Below are 15,646 nucleotides of genomic sequence, written 5' to 3'. Positions count from 1 at the left end.
ACAGAAATGGGGACAAGAATAGGGACAGGGATAAGGACAGGGATGGGGACACCTATGGGGACAGAAATGGGGACAAGAATAGGGACAGGGATAAGGACAGGGATGGGGACAGAAATGGGGACAAGAATAGGGACACCTATAGGGACAGGGATGGGGACACCTATGGGGACAGAAATGGGGACAGGAATAGGGACAGGGATGGGGACAGAAATGGGGACAAGAATAGGGACACCGCTGGGGACAGGGATGGGGGCACCTTTGGGGTCAGAAATGGGGACAAGGATGGGGACACCGCTGGGGACAGGGCCCGGGCTGGCGTTCCCGCTCCAGCCCCGCGCGCTTCCCGAGGATTTCGGGGAGGAGCCGCATCCCTACGGAGCCGCGGGAGTGCCGCTGGACCGCCGCTACTCCCACAGCCTGTACCACGACGCCGACGCCGATCCCGGGCTGGGATCCATGGAAAATCTGGGATTCGGGGCGCAATTCCCGCCCCAGGAGGCGCAGCCGCCGTTCCGGGCGCCCGAATCTTTTGGGGTGGCTCACCCCGAGCCCTTCGCTCCCGAAATTCCACAGGCGGTGCCCGACAGCCAAGCCCGGCTCAGCGTGGGCAGCGTCTACCGGCCCAGCTTTGGGGCGCGAGGTGAGTTTGGGGTTTCCTTGGCACGGGCGGAATTCCCGGGATTCGCCACAGGGGGTTTGGGAATGGTGGGAATGGAGGAGCAGGGCCTGGGACTGGGATGGGGCTGGGTCGTGTCCCAGGGCATCCCAGAATTTTGGGATGGGGTTGTGTTGTGGTCCGGGGCATCCCAAATTTGTGGGATGAGGCCGGGCTGCACCCAAGGTCATTCCTGGGGTCTGTCCCGGGTAATCCCGAATTTTGGGATGGGGCTGTGCCATCATTTTGGGATGGGGCTGTGCCATTTCCCAGGTCATCCCGAATTTTGGGATGGGGCTGTGCCATTTCTCTGGTAATCCCGAATTTTGGGATGGGGCTGTGCCATTTCCCAGGTCATCCCAAATTTTGGGATGGGGCTGTGCCATTTCCCAGGTAATCCCAAATTTTGGGATGGGGCTGTGCCATCATTTTGGGATGGGGCTGTGCCATTTCCCAGGTCATCCCAAATTTTGGGATGGGGCTGTGCCATTTCTCCAGTAATCCTGAATTTTGGGATGGAGCTGTGCCATTTCTCTGGTAATCCCAAATTTTGAGATGGGGCTGTGCCATTTCCCAGGTCATCCCATAATTTTGGGATGGGGCTGTGCCATTTCTCCAGTAATCCCAAATTTTGGGATGGGGCTGTGCCATTTCTCCAGTAATCCCAAATTTTGGGAAGGGGCAGTGCCATTTCCCAGGTAATCCTGAATTTTGGGATGGGGCTGTGCCGTGGTTTGGGATCACATCAGGGCTGGATCCTGGTTATCCATGGGATATTTGGGATGGGACAGGGCTGGATCCTGGTTATCCCAGCCAGGACATGCTCGATTCCCAGAATTTTTGGGAAGTACGGATGGATCTGTGCTCCAGACACTCCGGGGTCACTCCCGGGTCACTCCGGGGTCACTCCGGGGTCATTCCCTCCCCATCCCGATGCAATCCCGTGGATTTGGGCTGAGCTTTCCAAGAGTTTTCGAGCCCTCGGGAGCCGTTCCCAGCCCGTCCCTCGGGAATCCCATCCCAGCCTGCGGCCGTGCCCTGCCCAGCCCCATCCCAGATTTCTGGGAAAAGCCATCCCGGAGGATTTGGGGTTTTGGGAAGGGCCCTGCCCTGCCCTGCCCTGCCAGGGAGGGAACGCTGCGGGAAAAACTCGGGAATGGGGATTTTTGGGATCGCAGGAGAACCTGGGGATGGGGCATGGGGGGTGAAGGATTGGAGGAATTTGGGGACACCTTCAGGGAATGCCGGAATTCCGGAGGATCCGGGAGGACACCCGAGGACAGCTGCCCCGGCGATGACCCGGCAAAGATTCCGGCCAAATTCCCCGGGAAAGATTCCGGCCAAATTCCCCTTTGGCAGCGTCCGTGTCCTTCCAGGATCCCGCGAGGTGCCGGTGGCTCCGCCAGGGAATTCGGGACACCCAAATTCCCGGAGCTTCCCGTTTTTCCTGGAGAAATTTCCCGGGAATCCAGCCGATCCCATGAAATTCCGGGTCACTCGCCGTGTTTTGGGAATGTTGTCACCTCTCTGTCACCTCCCGGGGATCCTAATTGGAGCAAACGATGGCCGGCGCCGGATCCGGCGTTAATTGTTAATTATTAATTATTAACGATTAATCCCGTGGCCAAAGCTCCTCGGGAGCCTCCTAATCCCGGCCGGATCCGCCAGGAATGTTCGGCATTCCCGGCCCCCGGCCGGGTTAATGAAGGAAGGAATCCGATCCCGCTGTTTTAGCGGGAATTAGCGGGGCTTCTGTGGGAATGGGGCCTGGGGAAATCTGGGAAGAGGCGCCGGGAAAATTCCAGGCCTGATCCAGAGGCGGGAGGGGCGGGAGCAGCTCCAGGGGGTGGGGAAGGGAAGGGGGCTCCAGACCCCAAAAGTTTTCCCTCCCCAGATCCCAATCCCGATCCCATTTCCAGGGGGTTTCTTCATCCTGATCCCATCTCCAAAAGCTTCCTGATCCCAATCCCAACCCCGATCCCATCTCCAGGGGCTCCTCACCCCGATCCCAACCCAGATCCCATCTCTGGGCATTCCTGATCCCAGTCCTGACCCCGATCCCATCTCCAGGGGTTCCTGATCCCGATCCCAACCCAGATCCCATCTCTGGGGGTTCCTCATCCCAATCCTGACCCCAATCCTATCTCCAGGGGTTCCTCATTCCTACCCCCACCTGGATCCCATCTCCGTGGGCTTCCTGATCTCTGATCCCATCTCCAGAGACTTCTTCATCCTGATCCCAACCCCGATCCCATCTCCAGGGGTTCCTCATCCCAATGTCGACCCTGATCCCATCCTCAGTGGATCCCAACCCCGATCCCATCTCCAGGGGTTTCCTCACCCCAATCCCAACCCCGATCCCATCTCCAGGGATTCCCTCATCCCAATCCCAATCCCAATCCCATCTCCAGGGGTTTCCTCACCCCAATCCCAACCCCGATCCCATCTCCAGGGGTTCCCTCACCCCGATCCCAACCCCGATCCCATCTCCAGGGGTTCCCTCACCCCGATCCCAACCCCGATCCCATCTCCAGGGGTTTCCTCATCCCGATCCCAACCCCAATCCCATCTCCAGGGGTTTCCTCATCCCAATCCCAATCCCATCTCCAAATCTTCCTGGCCCCCATCCCTGCCCAGATCCCACTTCCAGGGGTTCCCCACCCCAGTCCTGACCCCAATCCCATCTCCAGGGGTTCCTGATCCCGATCCCAGCCCTGATCCCGTCACCAGTGGATCCCAACCCCGATCCCATTTCCTGGAGGGATTTCCCCCCTGGTCCCATGGATTGGGTCCCCCAGGCTTGGTTTTGGAAGGAAAGTGGGATTTGGGAATTCCATGGGGCACTGGGAATTTGGGTCCCACCAAGCGGGAGTTTGGTGTCAGCCCCGGAAGGGCCAGGAGGTGTTGGAATTCCGGGAAAATCTCCCTTTGGTGGGGTAGGATTTGGGATTGGGGTGGTTTTGGGGGCTGGGAATCCTGGGATTCCGTGGGCATGGGGTGGGATTAGGATTGGGATGTTGGGATGGGATTGATAGGATTGGGATGGGATGGAATTGGAATTGATGGGATTTGGATTATAAATGGATTTGGGATTGGGATTGGGATTGTGAACAGAATTGGAATTAGGATTGGGAAGGGGATTGGGATGGGATTGATGGGATAGGATTGGGATTGTGAATGGAATTGGAATTAGGATTGGGATGGGATTGGGATGGGATTGATGGGATGGGATTGACATTGGGAATGGAATTGGAATTAGGATTGGGAACGGGACTGGGATGGGATTGATGGGATAGGATTGGGATTGTGAATGGAATTGGAATTAGGATTGGGATTGGATTGATGGGATGGGATTGACATTGTGAATGGAATTGGAATTAGGATTGGGAATGGGATTGGGATTGGATTGACGGGATGGGAAGCCAGAATTCCCCTGGTATCTCCGGGTCTTCCCATTCCTGTTCCCGCTGCTCCCGGCCTCTCCCGCTTTTCCATGGGATTCTCCCAGTGGGATTTTCCCGCTGATCCCGTACACCTGCACAAACAGGGCCGGTGATCCCAATTTTCCCTGGGAACAGACGGAAATCTCCTCTGGCAGCTCCCGGGGCGGCCGCGGGGCCGGGCAGGAAAACCAAAACCCTTTTCCCACTGGGATTGTCCCGATCCGGGGCCGGTTTTCCCTGGATTTTTGGGAAGCCTCAGCAAAACCCCCCGGAATCTGGGGTGGGGTGGGACAATCCCGATATCCCGTGAATTCCAGAGGTTTGACCCCAAAAGGAGGCGTGAGATCCTATAAAAACAACGGGGCCATCCCAGGGCAGAATCCAGCGGGAAAGGGGAAAATCCAAATCCCATAAAACTCCCCGTTGGTCCAGGAGTCGGATTTCACTCCGGAGCTTCCAAGAATTCCTTGGAATAAACAACAGCAGGGAGGGAAAAAAATTCTGAAAGGATGGAAAACTTTTCCTTGGCCAGCCCGGGGTGGTTTTCCTTTTTTTTTTTTTTTTTGGGGTTGTTTGTTTGTTAGGAATTGTTTTAAGGGATGGGGGAGAAGTTTTTTCCGAGCTCTCCCGGCTTTTTTTTTTTGGGGTCCCCCCGGGAATTACATCAGCGGGAATGGGGCAGGAAATGAGCTCCAATGGAATGACGTGATCCCTCCCGGGAAGGCAGGCCCAGAAACAAGGAGGCATTGTTCTCCTTCCCAGGGAAAAACGGGGAAAAATGGGGAAAAACGGGGGGAAATGGGGAAAAATGGGGGGGAGGAATGGGGGAAAATAGGGATAAAAGAGGTAAAAGAAAGATAAAATAGAGAAAACCAGGGAAAACCAGGGAAAAAATGGGGAAAAACAGGTGAAAATGGGGAAAAAGGGAAAAAGGGAGAGAAGGGGGAAAGACAGGAGGAAATGGGAAAAACAGGGAAAAACTGGGGGAAATGGGGAAAAATGGGAAGAAATGGGGAAAAAATTGAAGAAATGGGGAAAAATGGGTGGAAAATGGGGAAAACCAGGGAAAAACGTGGCTGCAGTACCTGTGGTCAGGGATGTCCCTGTCCCCAGTCCCAGGGGATGTCCCTGTCCTCAATCCCTGTTCCCATGGATGTCCCCAGGGATGTCCCTGTTTTCTGGGATCTGATCCTGGCTGTCCCCAGACCCTGTCCCAGCCCCTGTTCCCAATCCCGATCCCATTTCCCAGATCTGATCCCAGATTTCCCAATCCTGATCCCATTTCCTGACAGGTCTCCCTGACCTGACCCCAGATTTCCCCGATCCTGTTTCCTGGCAAATCTCCTGGTCCTGATCCCGATTTCCCCGATCCCAATCCCGTTTCCCGCAGGTCTCCCTGACCTGATCCCAGATTTCCCCAATCCCGATCCCAATCACATTTCCCAGCAGCTCTCCCAGATCTGATCCCAGATTTCCCCAGTCCTGATCCAGATCCTGTTTCCTGGCAAATCTCCTGGTCCTGATCCCGATTTCCCCAATCCCAATCCCGTTTCCCGCAGGTCTCCCAAATCTGATCCCAATTTCCCCAATCCTGATCCCATTTCCTGCACATCTCCCGGGTCTGATCCCGATTTCCCCGATCCCATTTCCCGCAGGTCTCCCAAATCTGATCCCGATTTCCCCGATCCCATTTCCTGCAGGTCTCCCAGATCTGATCCCGATATCCTCAATCCCCTTTCCCTCAGGTCTCCCAAATCTGATTCCATTTTCCCCGATCCCGTTTCCCGCAGGTCTCCCGGGTCTGATCCCGATTTCCCCGATCCCGTTTCCCGCAGGTGTCCCGGGTCTGATCCCGATTTCCCCGATCCCCTTTCCCTCAGGTCTCCCAAATCTGATTCCATTTTCCCCAATCCCGTTTCCCGCAGGTCTCCCGGGTCTGATCCCGATTTCCCCGATCCCGTTTCCTGCAGGTCTCCCAGATCTGATCCCAATTTCCCCGATCCCGTTTCCCTCAGGTCTCCCAGGTCTGATCCCGATTTCCCCGATCCCGTTTCCCTCAGGTCTCCCGGGTCTGATCCCGATTTCCCCAATCCCGTTTCCCGCAGGTCTCCCGGGTCTGATCCCGATTTCCCCGATCCCGTTTCCCGCAGGTCTCCCGGATCTGGTGCCGGACCCCAGCTACGTGCAGGCCTCGACGTACGTGCAGAGAGCGCATCTGTACGCGCTGCGCTGCGCCGCCGAGGAGCGCTGCCTGGCCAGGTGGGACCTGCGGGATTCGGGATTCGGGATTTGGGATTTGGGGTATGGGATTTGTGATTTGGGATTTGGGATTTGGGGTTTGGGATTTGGGATCACCTGTAAGCACTGTGCTGTGCCGCCGAGGAGTGCTGCCTGGCCAGGTGGGACATGCAGGATTTGGGATTTGGGATTTGGGGTATGGGATATGGGATTTGGGGTACTGAAACTGGGATTTGGGATTTGGGGTATGGGATATGGAATATGAGGAAAGGAAAGGAAAGGAAAGGAAAGGAAAGGAAAGGAAAGGAAAGGAAAGGAAAGGAAAGGAAAGGAAAGGAAAGGAAAGGAAAGGAAAGGAAAGGAAAGGAAAGGAAAGGAAAGGAAAGGAAAGGAAAGGAAAGGAAAGGAAAGGAAAGGAAAGGAAAGGAAAGGAAAGGAAAGGAAAGGAAAGGAAAGGAAAGGAAAGGAAAGGAAAGGAAAGGAAAGGAAAGGAAAGGAAAGGAAAGGAAAGGAAAGGAAAGGAAAGGAAAGGAAAGGAAAGGAAAGGAAAGGAAAGGGAAAGGAAAGGAAAGGAAAGGAAAGGAAAGGAAAGGAAAGGAAAGGAAAGGAAAGGAAAGGAAAGGAAAGGAAAGGAAAGGAAAGGAAAGGAAAGGAAAGGAAAGGAAAGGAAAGGAAAGGAAAGGAAAGGAAAGGAAAGGAAAGGAAAGGAAAGGAAAGGAAAGGAAAGGAAATGGAAGAGGAAAAGGAAAAGGAAAAGGAAAAGGAAAAGGAAAAGGAAAAGGAAAAGGAAAAGGAAATATGGAAGTGGAAAAGGAAATATGGAAGAGGAAAAGGAAAAGGAAAAGGAAAAGGAAAAGGAAAAGGAAAAGGAAAAGGAAGAGGAAAAGGAAAAGGAAAAGGAAAAGGAAGAGGAAGAGGAAGAGGGAAAGGAAAAGGCTCTGGGACCCAGCCCACCCTTTCCCCTCTCCATGCCTTCCTTTCCCACTGGAGGAAATTCCCTGGGAAATGGGAATTCCTCCCGAAGGGCGGGGCCAGCTGTGCCAGCGGTGCCAGCGGTGCCAGCGGTGCCAGCGGTGGCAGCTGTCCCCGTCCCCGTCCCCAGCACGGCGTACGCGGCCGAGGCCACCGACTACGACGTGCGGGTGCTGCTGCGCTTCCCGCAGCGCGTCAAGAACCAGGGCACGGCCGACTTCCTGCCCAGCCAGCCCCGCCACCGCTGGCAGTGGCACAGCTGCCACCAGTGAGTGTCCCCAGCTGTCCCCAACCTCACCCAGCCCCCGGTGGCAGCTCCAAGTGGCACTTCAGCGCTTGGTGGCTTCGCTTTAGGACCTTGGTGTCACCTTCTTTGGGTTTTTTTGGTCCCCAAAGCCGCTGTGATGGTGGCAGTGGCACTGCTGCCACCTGTGAGTGTCCCCAGGTGTCCCCAGCCCTGGGTGGCAGCTCCGGGGCTTTGGTGGCAGTTTGGTGACCTTTCCCCGTTTGGTGGCTTCACTTTGGGTTCTTTATAAAGGGGAATTGTGCTTCAGCTCTTTGTCCCCAAAGCCAAAATCCGTGATGGTGGTGCCACCTATGAGTGTCCCCAGGTGTCCCCAACCTCAATCCAACCCTTGGTGGCAGCTCCGGGGCTTTGGTGGCAGTTTGGTGACATTTCCCCATTTGGTGGCTTCGTTTTGGGGTCTTCCTTCAGCTCTTTGTCCCCAAAGCCACCACACTCCCAGAGTTAATGTCCCCAAAGCCACTGCGGTGGTGACAGTGGCACAGCTGCCACCATGGAGTGTCCCCAACCTTGTCCCTTCCAGCTGGTGACAGTTCTGAGCCATTTCCGTGGAATTTCCCCTTTTTGTGTCATTTTTGGCGTTTTGCTGGGGTTGCTGTCACCTTCCTTGTCCCCAAAGCCACCGTGCCCTGCAGTCGATGTCCCCTCTGCCACGGTGACTGTCCCCAGGGCAGGAGCTGCCACCTGCTGTGCCCCAGCACTGATGTCCCCTCCCTGCCCACACAGCCCCTAAAGGCTGGGGACATCCCCACTGGGACACAGCCCGAGTGTCCCCTGAGTGTCCCTTGGGTGTCCCTTGAGTGTCCCCTGAGTGTCCCTTGGGTGTCCCCTGAGTCTCCCCTGAGTGTCCCCTGAGTGTCCCTTGGATGTCCCCTGAGTGTCCCCTGAGTGTCCCTTGGATGTCCCCTGAGTGTCCCCTCAGTGTCCCTTGGATGTCCCTTGGGTGTCCCTTGGATGTTCCCTGAGTGTCCCCTGAGTGTCCCTTGGATGTCCCCTGAGTCTCCCCTCAGTGTCCCTTGGATGTCCCTTGGGTGTCCCTTGGATGTTCCCTGAGTGTCCCTTGGGTGTCCCCTGAGTGTCTCCTGAGTGTCCCTTGGGTGTCCCCTGAGTCTCCCCTGAGTCTCCCCTCAGTGTCCCTTGAATGTCCCCTGAGTGTCCCCTTGAATGTCCCCTGAGTGTCTCCTGAGTGTCCCCATCACTGTCCTCTGATTGTCCCTTGGATGTCCCTTGGGTGTCCCCTGAGTATCCCTTGAATGTCCCCTGAGTGTCCCCTTGAATGTCCCCTGAGTGTCCCTTGGATGTCCCCTGAGTGTCCCTTGATTGTCCCAATTGTCCTCTGAATGTCCCCAAAGTGTCGCCATGGTGTCCCCACTGTCCCCAGCCTGTCCCCTTGGTGTCCCTACGGTGTGTCCTGAGTGTCCCCTGAATGTCCCCAGAAATTCCTCTGCTTGTCCCCTGGCTGTCCCCATGACTGTCCCCCTGTTATCACCTGAGTGTCCCCTCACTGTCCCCTTGAGTGTCCCCTGACTGTCCTCGGAATGTCCCAAAAGTGTCCCCAGAGTGTCCCTTGGTGTCCCCATGGTGTCCCCACTGTTCCAAACCTGTCCACATCGTGTCCCCATGCTGTCCCCTGGTGTCCCCATGCTGTCCCCTGGTGTCCCCATGCTGTCCCTGGTGTCCCCACGGTGTCCCCATGCTGTCCCCATGCTGTCCCCTGGTGTCCCCACGGTGTCCCCCTGGTGTCCCCAGGCACTACCACAGCATGGCCGAGTTCAGCCACTACGACCTGCTGGATGTCACCTCGGGCCGCCGGGTGGCCGAGGGACACAAGGCCAGCTTCTGCCTGGAGGACACCACCTGCGACTTCGGCCACCTCAAGCGCTACGCCTGCACCGCCCACACCCAGGTGACACCAAAGGGATGATGGCCTTTGTCACTTCTGTCACTTTTTGTCCCCTTTTGTCTTTTTATTTTGTCCCTTTCTGTACCTTTCTATCTCTTTTTGTCCCTTTTTGTCACTTTTTGCCCATTTCTGTCCCTTTTTGTCTCTTTTGTCCCCATTGGTGGCACTGCACCTGCACTGCCCACACCCAGGTGACACCTTGGGGGCAATGGCCTTTGTCACTTCTGTCACTTCTATCACTTTTTGTCCCTTTTGTCCCTTTCTTTTGTCTCTTTCTGTCCCTTTCTATCTCTTTTTGTCCCTTTTTGTCACTTTTTATCCATTTTTGTCCCTTTTTATCCCTTTTGTCCCCATTTATGGCACGGCACCTGCACTGCCCCCACCCAGGTGACACCTGGGGACAATGGCCTTTGTCACTTCTGCCATTTCTGTCACTTTTTGTCCCTTCCTCAGCTCTTTTTGCTCACTTTGTCCCATTTTTGTCCCTTTTCCCCCCCATTTTCCCCCATTTCCCCCCATTTTTAAAAATTTTCCCCCATTTTTGCCCGATTTCCCCGTTTCTCACCCCAATTCCAGGGGCTGTCCCCGGGCTGTTACGACACGTACAACGCCGACATCGACTGCCAGTGGATCGACATCACCGACGTCCCCCCGGGGAACTACATCCTCAAGGTGGGACACTGGGGACATTGGGGACATCGGGGACATCGAGGACATTGGGGACATCGAGGACATTGGGGACATTGGGGACATTGGGGGAATCGGGGACATTGGGGACATCGAGGACATCGAGGACATCAAGGACATTGGGGACATTGGGGGAATCGGGGACATTGGGGACACTGGGGACATTGGGGGGATTGGGGACACTGAAGACATTGGGGACATTATGGGGGTTGGGGACATCGAGGACATTGGGGACATTGGGGACATTTGGGGACATCGGGGGCATTGGGGGGATTGGGGCCATTGGGGGCATCGGGGACATCGGGGACATTGGGGACATTTGGGGACATTTGGGGACATCGAGGACATTGGGGACATTTGGGACATTTGGGACATTGGAGACATTGGAGACACTGGGGGAATCGGGGACATTGGGGACACTGAAGACATCGGGGACATTGGGGACATCGGGGACATCGGGGACATTGGGGACATTAGGGACATTGGGGACACTGGGGACATTGGGGGGATTGGGGACACTGAAGACATCGGGGACATCGAGGACATTGGGGACATTGGGGACATCGAGGACATTGGGGGGATTGGGGCCATTGGGGGCATCGGGGACATCGGGGACATTGGGGACATTTGGGGACATTGGGGACACCGGGGACATTTGGGACATTGGAAACATTGGAGACATTGGGGGAATCGGGGACATTGGGGACACTGAAGACATCGGGGACATTGGGGACATTGGGGACACTGGGGACATTGGGGGGATTGGGGACACTGAAGACATCGGGGACATCGAGGACATTGGGGACATTGGGGACATCGAGGACATCGGGGACATTGGGGACATCGGGGACACTGAGGACATTTGGGACATTTGGGGACATTTGGGACATTTGGGGACTTTGAGGATATTGGGGACATTGGAAACATTTGGGGCAGGGGGGACATTGAGGACATTTGGGGATATTTAGGGACATTTGGGACATTGGGGACATTTGGGCACACCTGGGACATTGGGGGGACATTGGGGACGTTTGGGGGATTGGGGACATCGGGGACACTGGGGACATTGGGGACACTGGGGGGATTTGGGATATTGGTGATACTGAGGACACTGAGAAAATTTGGGGACATTGGGGACATTTGGGACAATGGGGGATTGAAGACATTTGGAGACATTTGGAACATTGGGGACATTTGGGGGAATGGGGACATCGGGGACACTGGGGACATTGGGGATATTTGGGGACATCAGGGACATTGGGGACATCGGGGACACTGAGGACATTTGGGACATTTGGGGACATTTGGGACATTTGGGGACTTTGAGGATATTGGGGACATTGGAAACATTTGGGGCAGGGGGGACATTGAGGACATTTGGGGATATTTAGGGACATTTGGGACATTGGGGACATTTGGGCACACCTGGGACATTGGGGGGACATTGGGGACGTTTGGGGGATTGGGGACATCGGGGACACTGGGGACATTGGGGACACTGGGGGGATTTGGGATATTGGTGATATTGAGGACACTGAGAAAATTTGGGGACATTGGGGACATTTGGGACAATGGGGGATTGAAGACATTTGGAGACATTTGGAACATTGGGGACATTTGGGGGAATGGGGACATCGGGGACACTGGGGACACTGGGGATATTTGGGGACATCAGGGACATTGGGGACATCGGGGACACTGAGGACATTTGGGGCAGGGGGGACATTGAGGACATTTGGGGATATTTAGGGACATTTGGGACATTGGGGACATTTGGGCACACTGAGGACCTTTGGGGACATTTGGGGACACTGGGAACATTGGGGACATTAGGGACATTTGGGACAATGGGGGATTGAAGACATTTGGGGACATTTGGGATATTGGGGGGACATTGGTGACATTTGGGGGATTGGGGACATTTAGGGGGGATTGGGGACATTTGGGGGGATTGGGGACATTTGGGGGGACTGGGAACATTGGAGACCTTGGGGACATTGGGAACATTTGGGGACATTGGGGACACTGAGGACCCTGGGGACAGTGAGGACATTTGGGGCATTGGGGACTTTGTGGGGATTTGGACATCTGGGGACATTTTGGGGTGGACAATCCCAGTTCCGGGTTTTCCCGCCCCGGCCGTTTTTTCCAGGGGATTTTCCGTCTGTTTTTCCATTTTTCCTTCTGGGCTTTTGGGGTTTTTTATTCTTATTTTTTGGGATTTTCGCTGTTGTCTTGATTTTTTGGGATATTTTGTTTCTTTTTTGGGTTTTCCCCCCCCTGATTTTCCCATTTCCCTCTTAACTTTTGGGATTTTTTTGTTCATTTTTTTTGAGCTTTCCCCCCTAATTTTCCCATTTCCCAATTGATTTTTTGGGAATATTTTGTGGGATTTTTCCCCCTGATTTTCCCATTTCCCTGTTAACTTTTGGGATATTTTTTTGTTTAATTTTTTTGGATTTTTTTCCCTCTGATTTTCCCATTTTCCCCTCTTGATTTTTGGGATTTTATGTTTAGTTTTTTTGGCTTCCCCCCCCCCCCCCCCCCCCCCCGATTTTCCCTTTTCCTGGTTTATTTTTTGGGATTTTTTTTTTTTTTGGGATTCCCCCCCAACACCACTGATTTTTCCATTTCCCCTCTTGATTTTTAGGATTTTTTGTTTAATTTTTCGGGATTTTTTCCCCCCCTGATTTTCCCATTTCCCTCTTAACTTTTGGGATTTTTTGGGATTTTTTTTTTTCCCTGCTGATTTTTTTTTGGGGATTTTGCCTTTTTGGGGTTCCCCAGGTGCAGGTGAACCCCAAATATTTGGTGCTGGAGTCGGATTTCACCAACAACGTCGTGCGCTGCCACATCCACTACAGCGGGCGCTTCGCCACCGCCTCCAACTGCCGCATCGCCCAGTACGGCCCCAAAACCGCCCCAAAATCACCCCAAACTGCCCCAAAACTGCCCCAAAACTGCCCCAAAACCAACCCAAAACCGCCCCCAAAACTGCCCCAAAACCAACCCAAAATGGCCCCAAAACCGCCACAAAACCGCCCCAAACCTCCCCAAAACCGCCCCAAAACCAACCCAAAATCACCCCAAACCGCCCCAAAACCACCCCAAAATGGCCCCAAAACCGCCCCAAAACTGCCCCAAAACCGCCCCAAAACCAACCCAAAACTGCCCCAAAACCAACCCAAAACCGCCCCCAAAACTGCCCCAAAACCGCCCCAAACCTCCCCAAACTGCCCCAAAACTGCCCCAAAACCAACCCAAAACCGCCCCCAAAACTGCCCCAAAACCGCCCCAAAACCAACCCAAAACTGCCCCAAAATGGCCCCAAAACTGCCCCAAAATCACCCCGAAACCGCCCCAAAACCGCCCCAAAACCGCCCCAAAATTGCCCCAAAACCGCCCCCAAAACTGCCCCAAAATGGCCCCGAAATAGCCCCAAAACTGCCCCAAAACTGCCCCAAAACTGCCCCAAAGCGACCCCAAAACCAACCCAAAACTGCCCCAAAACAGACCTGCTCCTAAAATCCCTGCTCCTAAAATCCCTGCTCCTAAAATCCCTGAGCCCAAAACATCCCTGATCCTAAAACAGCCCCGACCCCAAAACAGCCTCAACCCTAAAAATCCCTGATCCCAAAATGCCCCTGATCCTAAAATCCCTGATCCTAAAAAACCCTGACCCCAAAACGGCCCCAAAATGGCCCCGACCCCAAAAATCCCTGATCCCAAAATCCCTGATCCCAAAATCTCTGATCCTAAAATCCCTGACCCTAAAAAACCCCAACCCCAAAACGGCCCCAAAACCGCCCCAAAACTGCCCCAAAACGGCCCCAAAACCGCCCCAAAACTGCCCCAAAATGGCCCCAAAACCGCCCCAAAAATCCCTGATCCCAAAATCCCTGATTCCCAAAAACCCCCATTGTTCCACTTTCCCAACTTTCCCCCTTTTTCCTCTTTCCCTGTTTTTTTTCCCTGCTTTTTTTCCCCCAAATTTCTCCTTTTTCCCCCACTTTTTGCATTTTCCCACTTCTTTTCCCTTTTTGTCCCAAACTTTCCCACTTTTTCCTGCTTTTTTCCCACTTTTTCCGCTTTTTTCTGGGGGTGTTTTTGGGGGTGAAGGTCAGGGAAAAAAATCAGGATTTGGGGTTTTCCAAATTTCCCACGGTATTTTCTGGGATTTTGGGTGGGATTTGGGATTTTCTTCCTTTCCCACAGAATTTTCCGGGATTTCTCCATTTGGGGTTGGATTTTTCCTCCTTTTCCATGGAATTTTCTGGGATTTGGGGTGGGATTTGGGATTTTCCCCATTTCCCACAGAATTTTATGGAATTTGAGGCAAGAATTGGAATTTTGCTCTTTTTACATGGAATTTTCCAGGACTTGCCCATTTGGGTTTGGTTTTTTCCTCCTTTTCCACAGAATTTTATGGGATTTGGGATTCCCTCATTTTCCATGGAATTTTCTGGGATTTGGGGCAAGAATTGGGATTTTTCCCATTTCCCAGGGAATTTTCGGGGATTTTCCCGCAGATCCTGACGGCAGCCGGATCCCAGGAACGTCGCCCGTGCCCTTTCCCGGGATGTTCCCGAGGTGGCCCCGCTGCGTTCCCAAAATTCCTTTTCCCAATAAAAAGCGGGGAGGCCACGAGGACTCTTTGGAATCTTTTTTATCCCGAATTTTCCCGTTTTTCCTGGTTTTTCCCCCGTTTCCCGACGGAATCCAAGACTGGAATCAAAGCAGGGACCCCAAAATGCTCCAGAAAATCCTTGTGATCCTACAAACCCTCGGGGATTTTTGGGAACGTTCCCAAAGTGGGGAAGGAAACAGCTCTGGGAATTTGGGGAGGGAAATCCCATAATTTTTTTTTTTAGGGAATTTTTCTGCTTTCCCACCTTTAATAAAGCCGGAGAGAGCGGAAATTGGGATTTGGGAAGTTTTGGGCTGGGAATGGGGTCGGGAATGGGGGACATTGGGATTGGGATTGGGGACACTGGGATTGGGATTGGGGACACTGGGATTGGGGACAGTGAGATGGGAATGGGGATGTTGGGAATGGGAATGGGGATGTTGGGAAAGGGGACAGTGAGAATGGGGACACTGGGATTGGGACATTGGGAATGGGGACGTTGGGAATGGGAATGGGGACATTGGGAATGGGGACATTGAGATGGGAATGGGGACATTGGGATGGGAATGGGGACATTGGGAATGGGATTGGGGACACTGGGAATGGGATTGGGACATTGGGAATGGGGACATTGAGATGGGATTGGGAACAGTGGGAATGGGAATAGGGACATTGGGATTGGGGACACTGGGACAGGATTGGGGACATTGGGAATGGGGACATCAGGATGGGACTGCTGACAATGGGATTGGGGACACTGGGACTGGGGACACTGGAAATGGGGACACTGGGAATGGGGATTTAGGGACTGGTGACA

At 54.0% G+C, this 15,646-nt stretch overlaps 1 protein-coding gene across 1 annotated transcript; it reads left to right on the top strand.

Annotated features, from left to right (window-relative positions):
- The first annotated feature begins 7 nt into the window (after positions 1 to 7).
- Positions 8 to 14,846, top strand: LOC110483413 (protein-lysine 6-oxidase). The gene is made up of 7 exons (XM_077785802.1): positions 8 to 640; positions 6,249 to 6,357; positions 7,439 to 7,576; positions 9,362 to 9,518; positions 10,092 to 10,187; positions 12,990 to 13,105; positions 14,732 to 14,846. The coding sequence occupies exons 1-7, from the start codon at positions 43 to 45 to the stop codon at positions 14,736 to 14,738; spliced, it is 1,221 nt and encodes a 406-aa protein (XP_077641928.1). The 5' UTR covers positions 8 to 42; the 3' UTR covers positions 14,739 to 14,846.
- Positions 14,847 to 15,646: the final 800 nt, after the last annotated feature.

This window comes from Lonchura striata, chromosome 11 (assembly GCF_046129695.1).
Source record: "Lonchura striata isolate bLonStr1 chromosome 11, bLonStr1.mat, whole genome shotgun sequence".
Lineage (NCBI taxonomy): Eukaryota > Metazoa > Chordata > Aves > Passeriformes > Estrildidae > Lonchura > Lonchura striata.
Note: the sequence above shows the minus strand (reverse complement) of the source record. Positions and strands in the feature narration are given on the sequence as shown.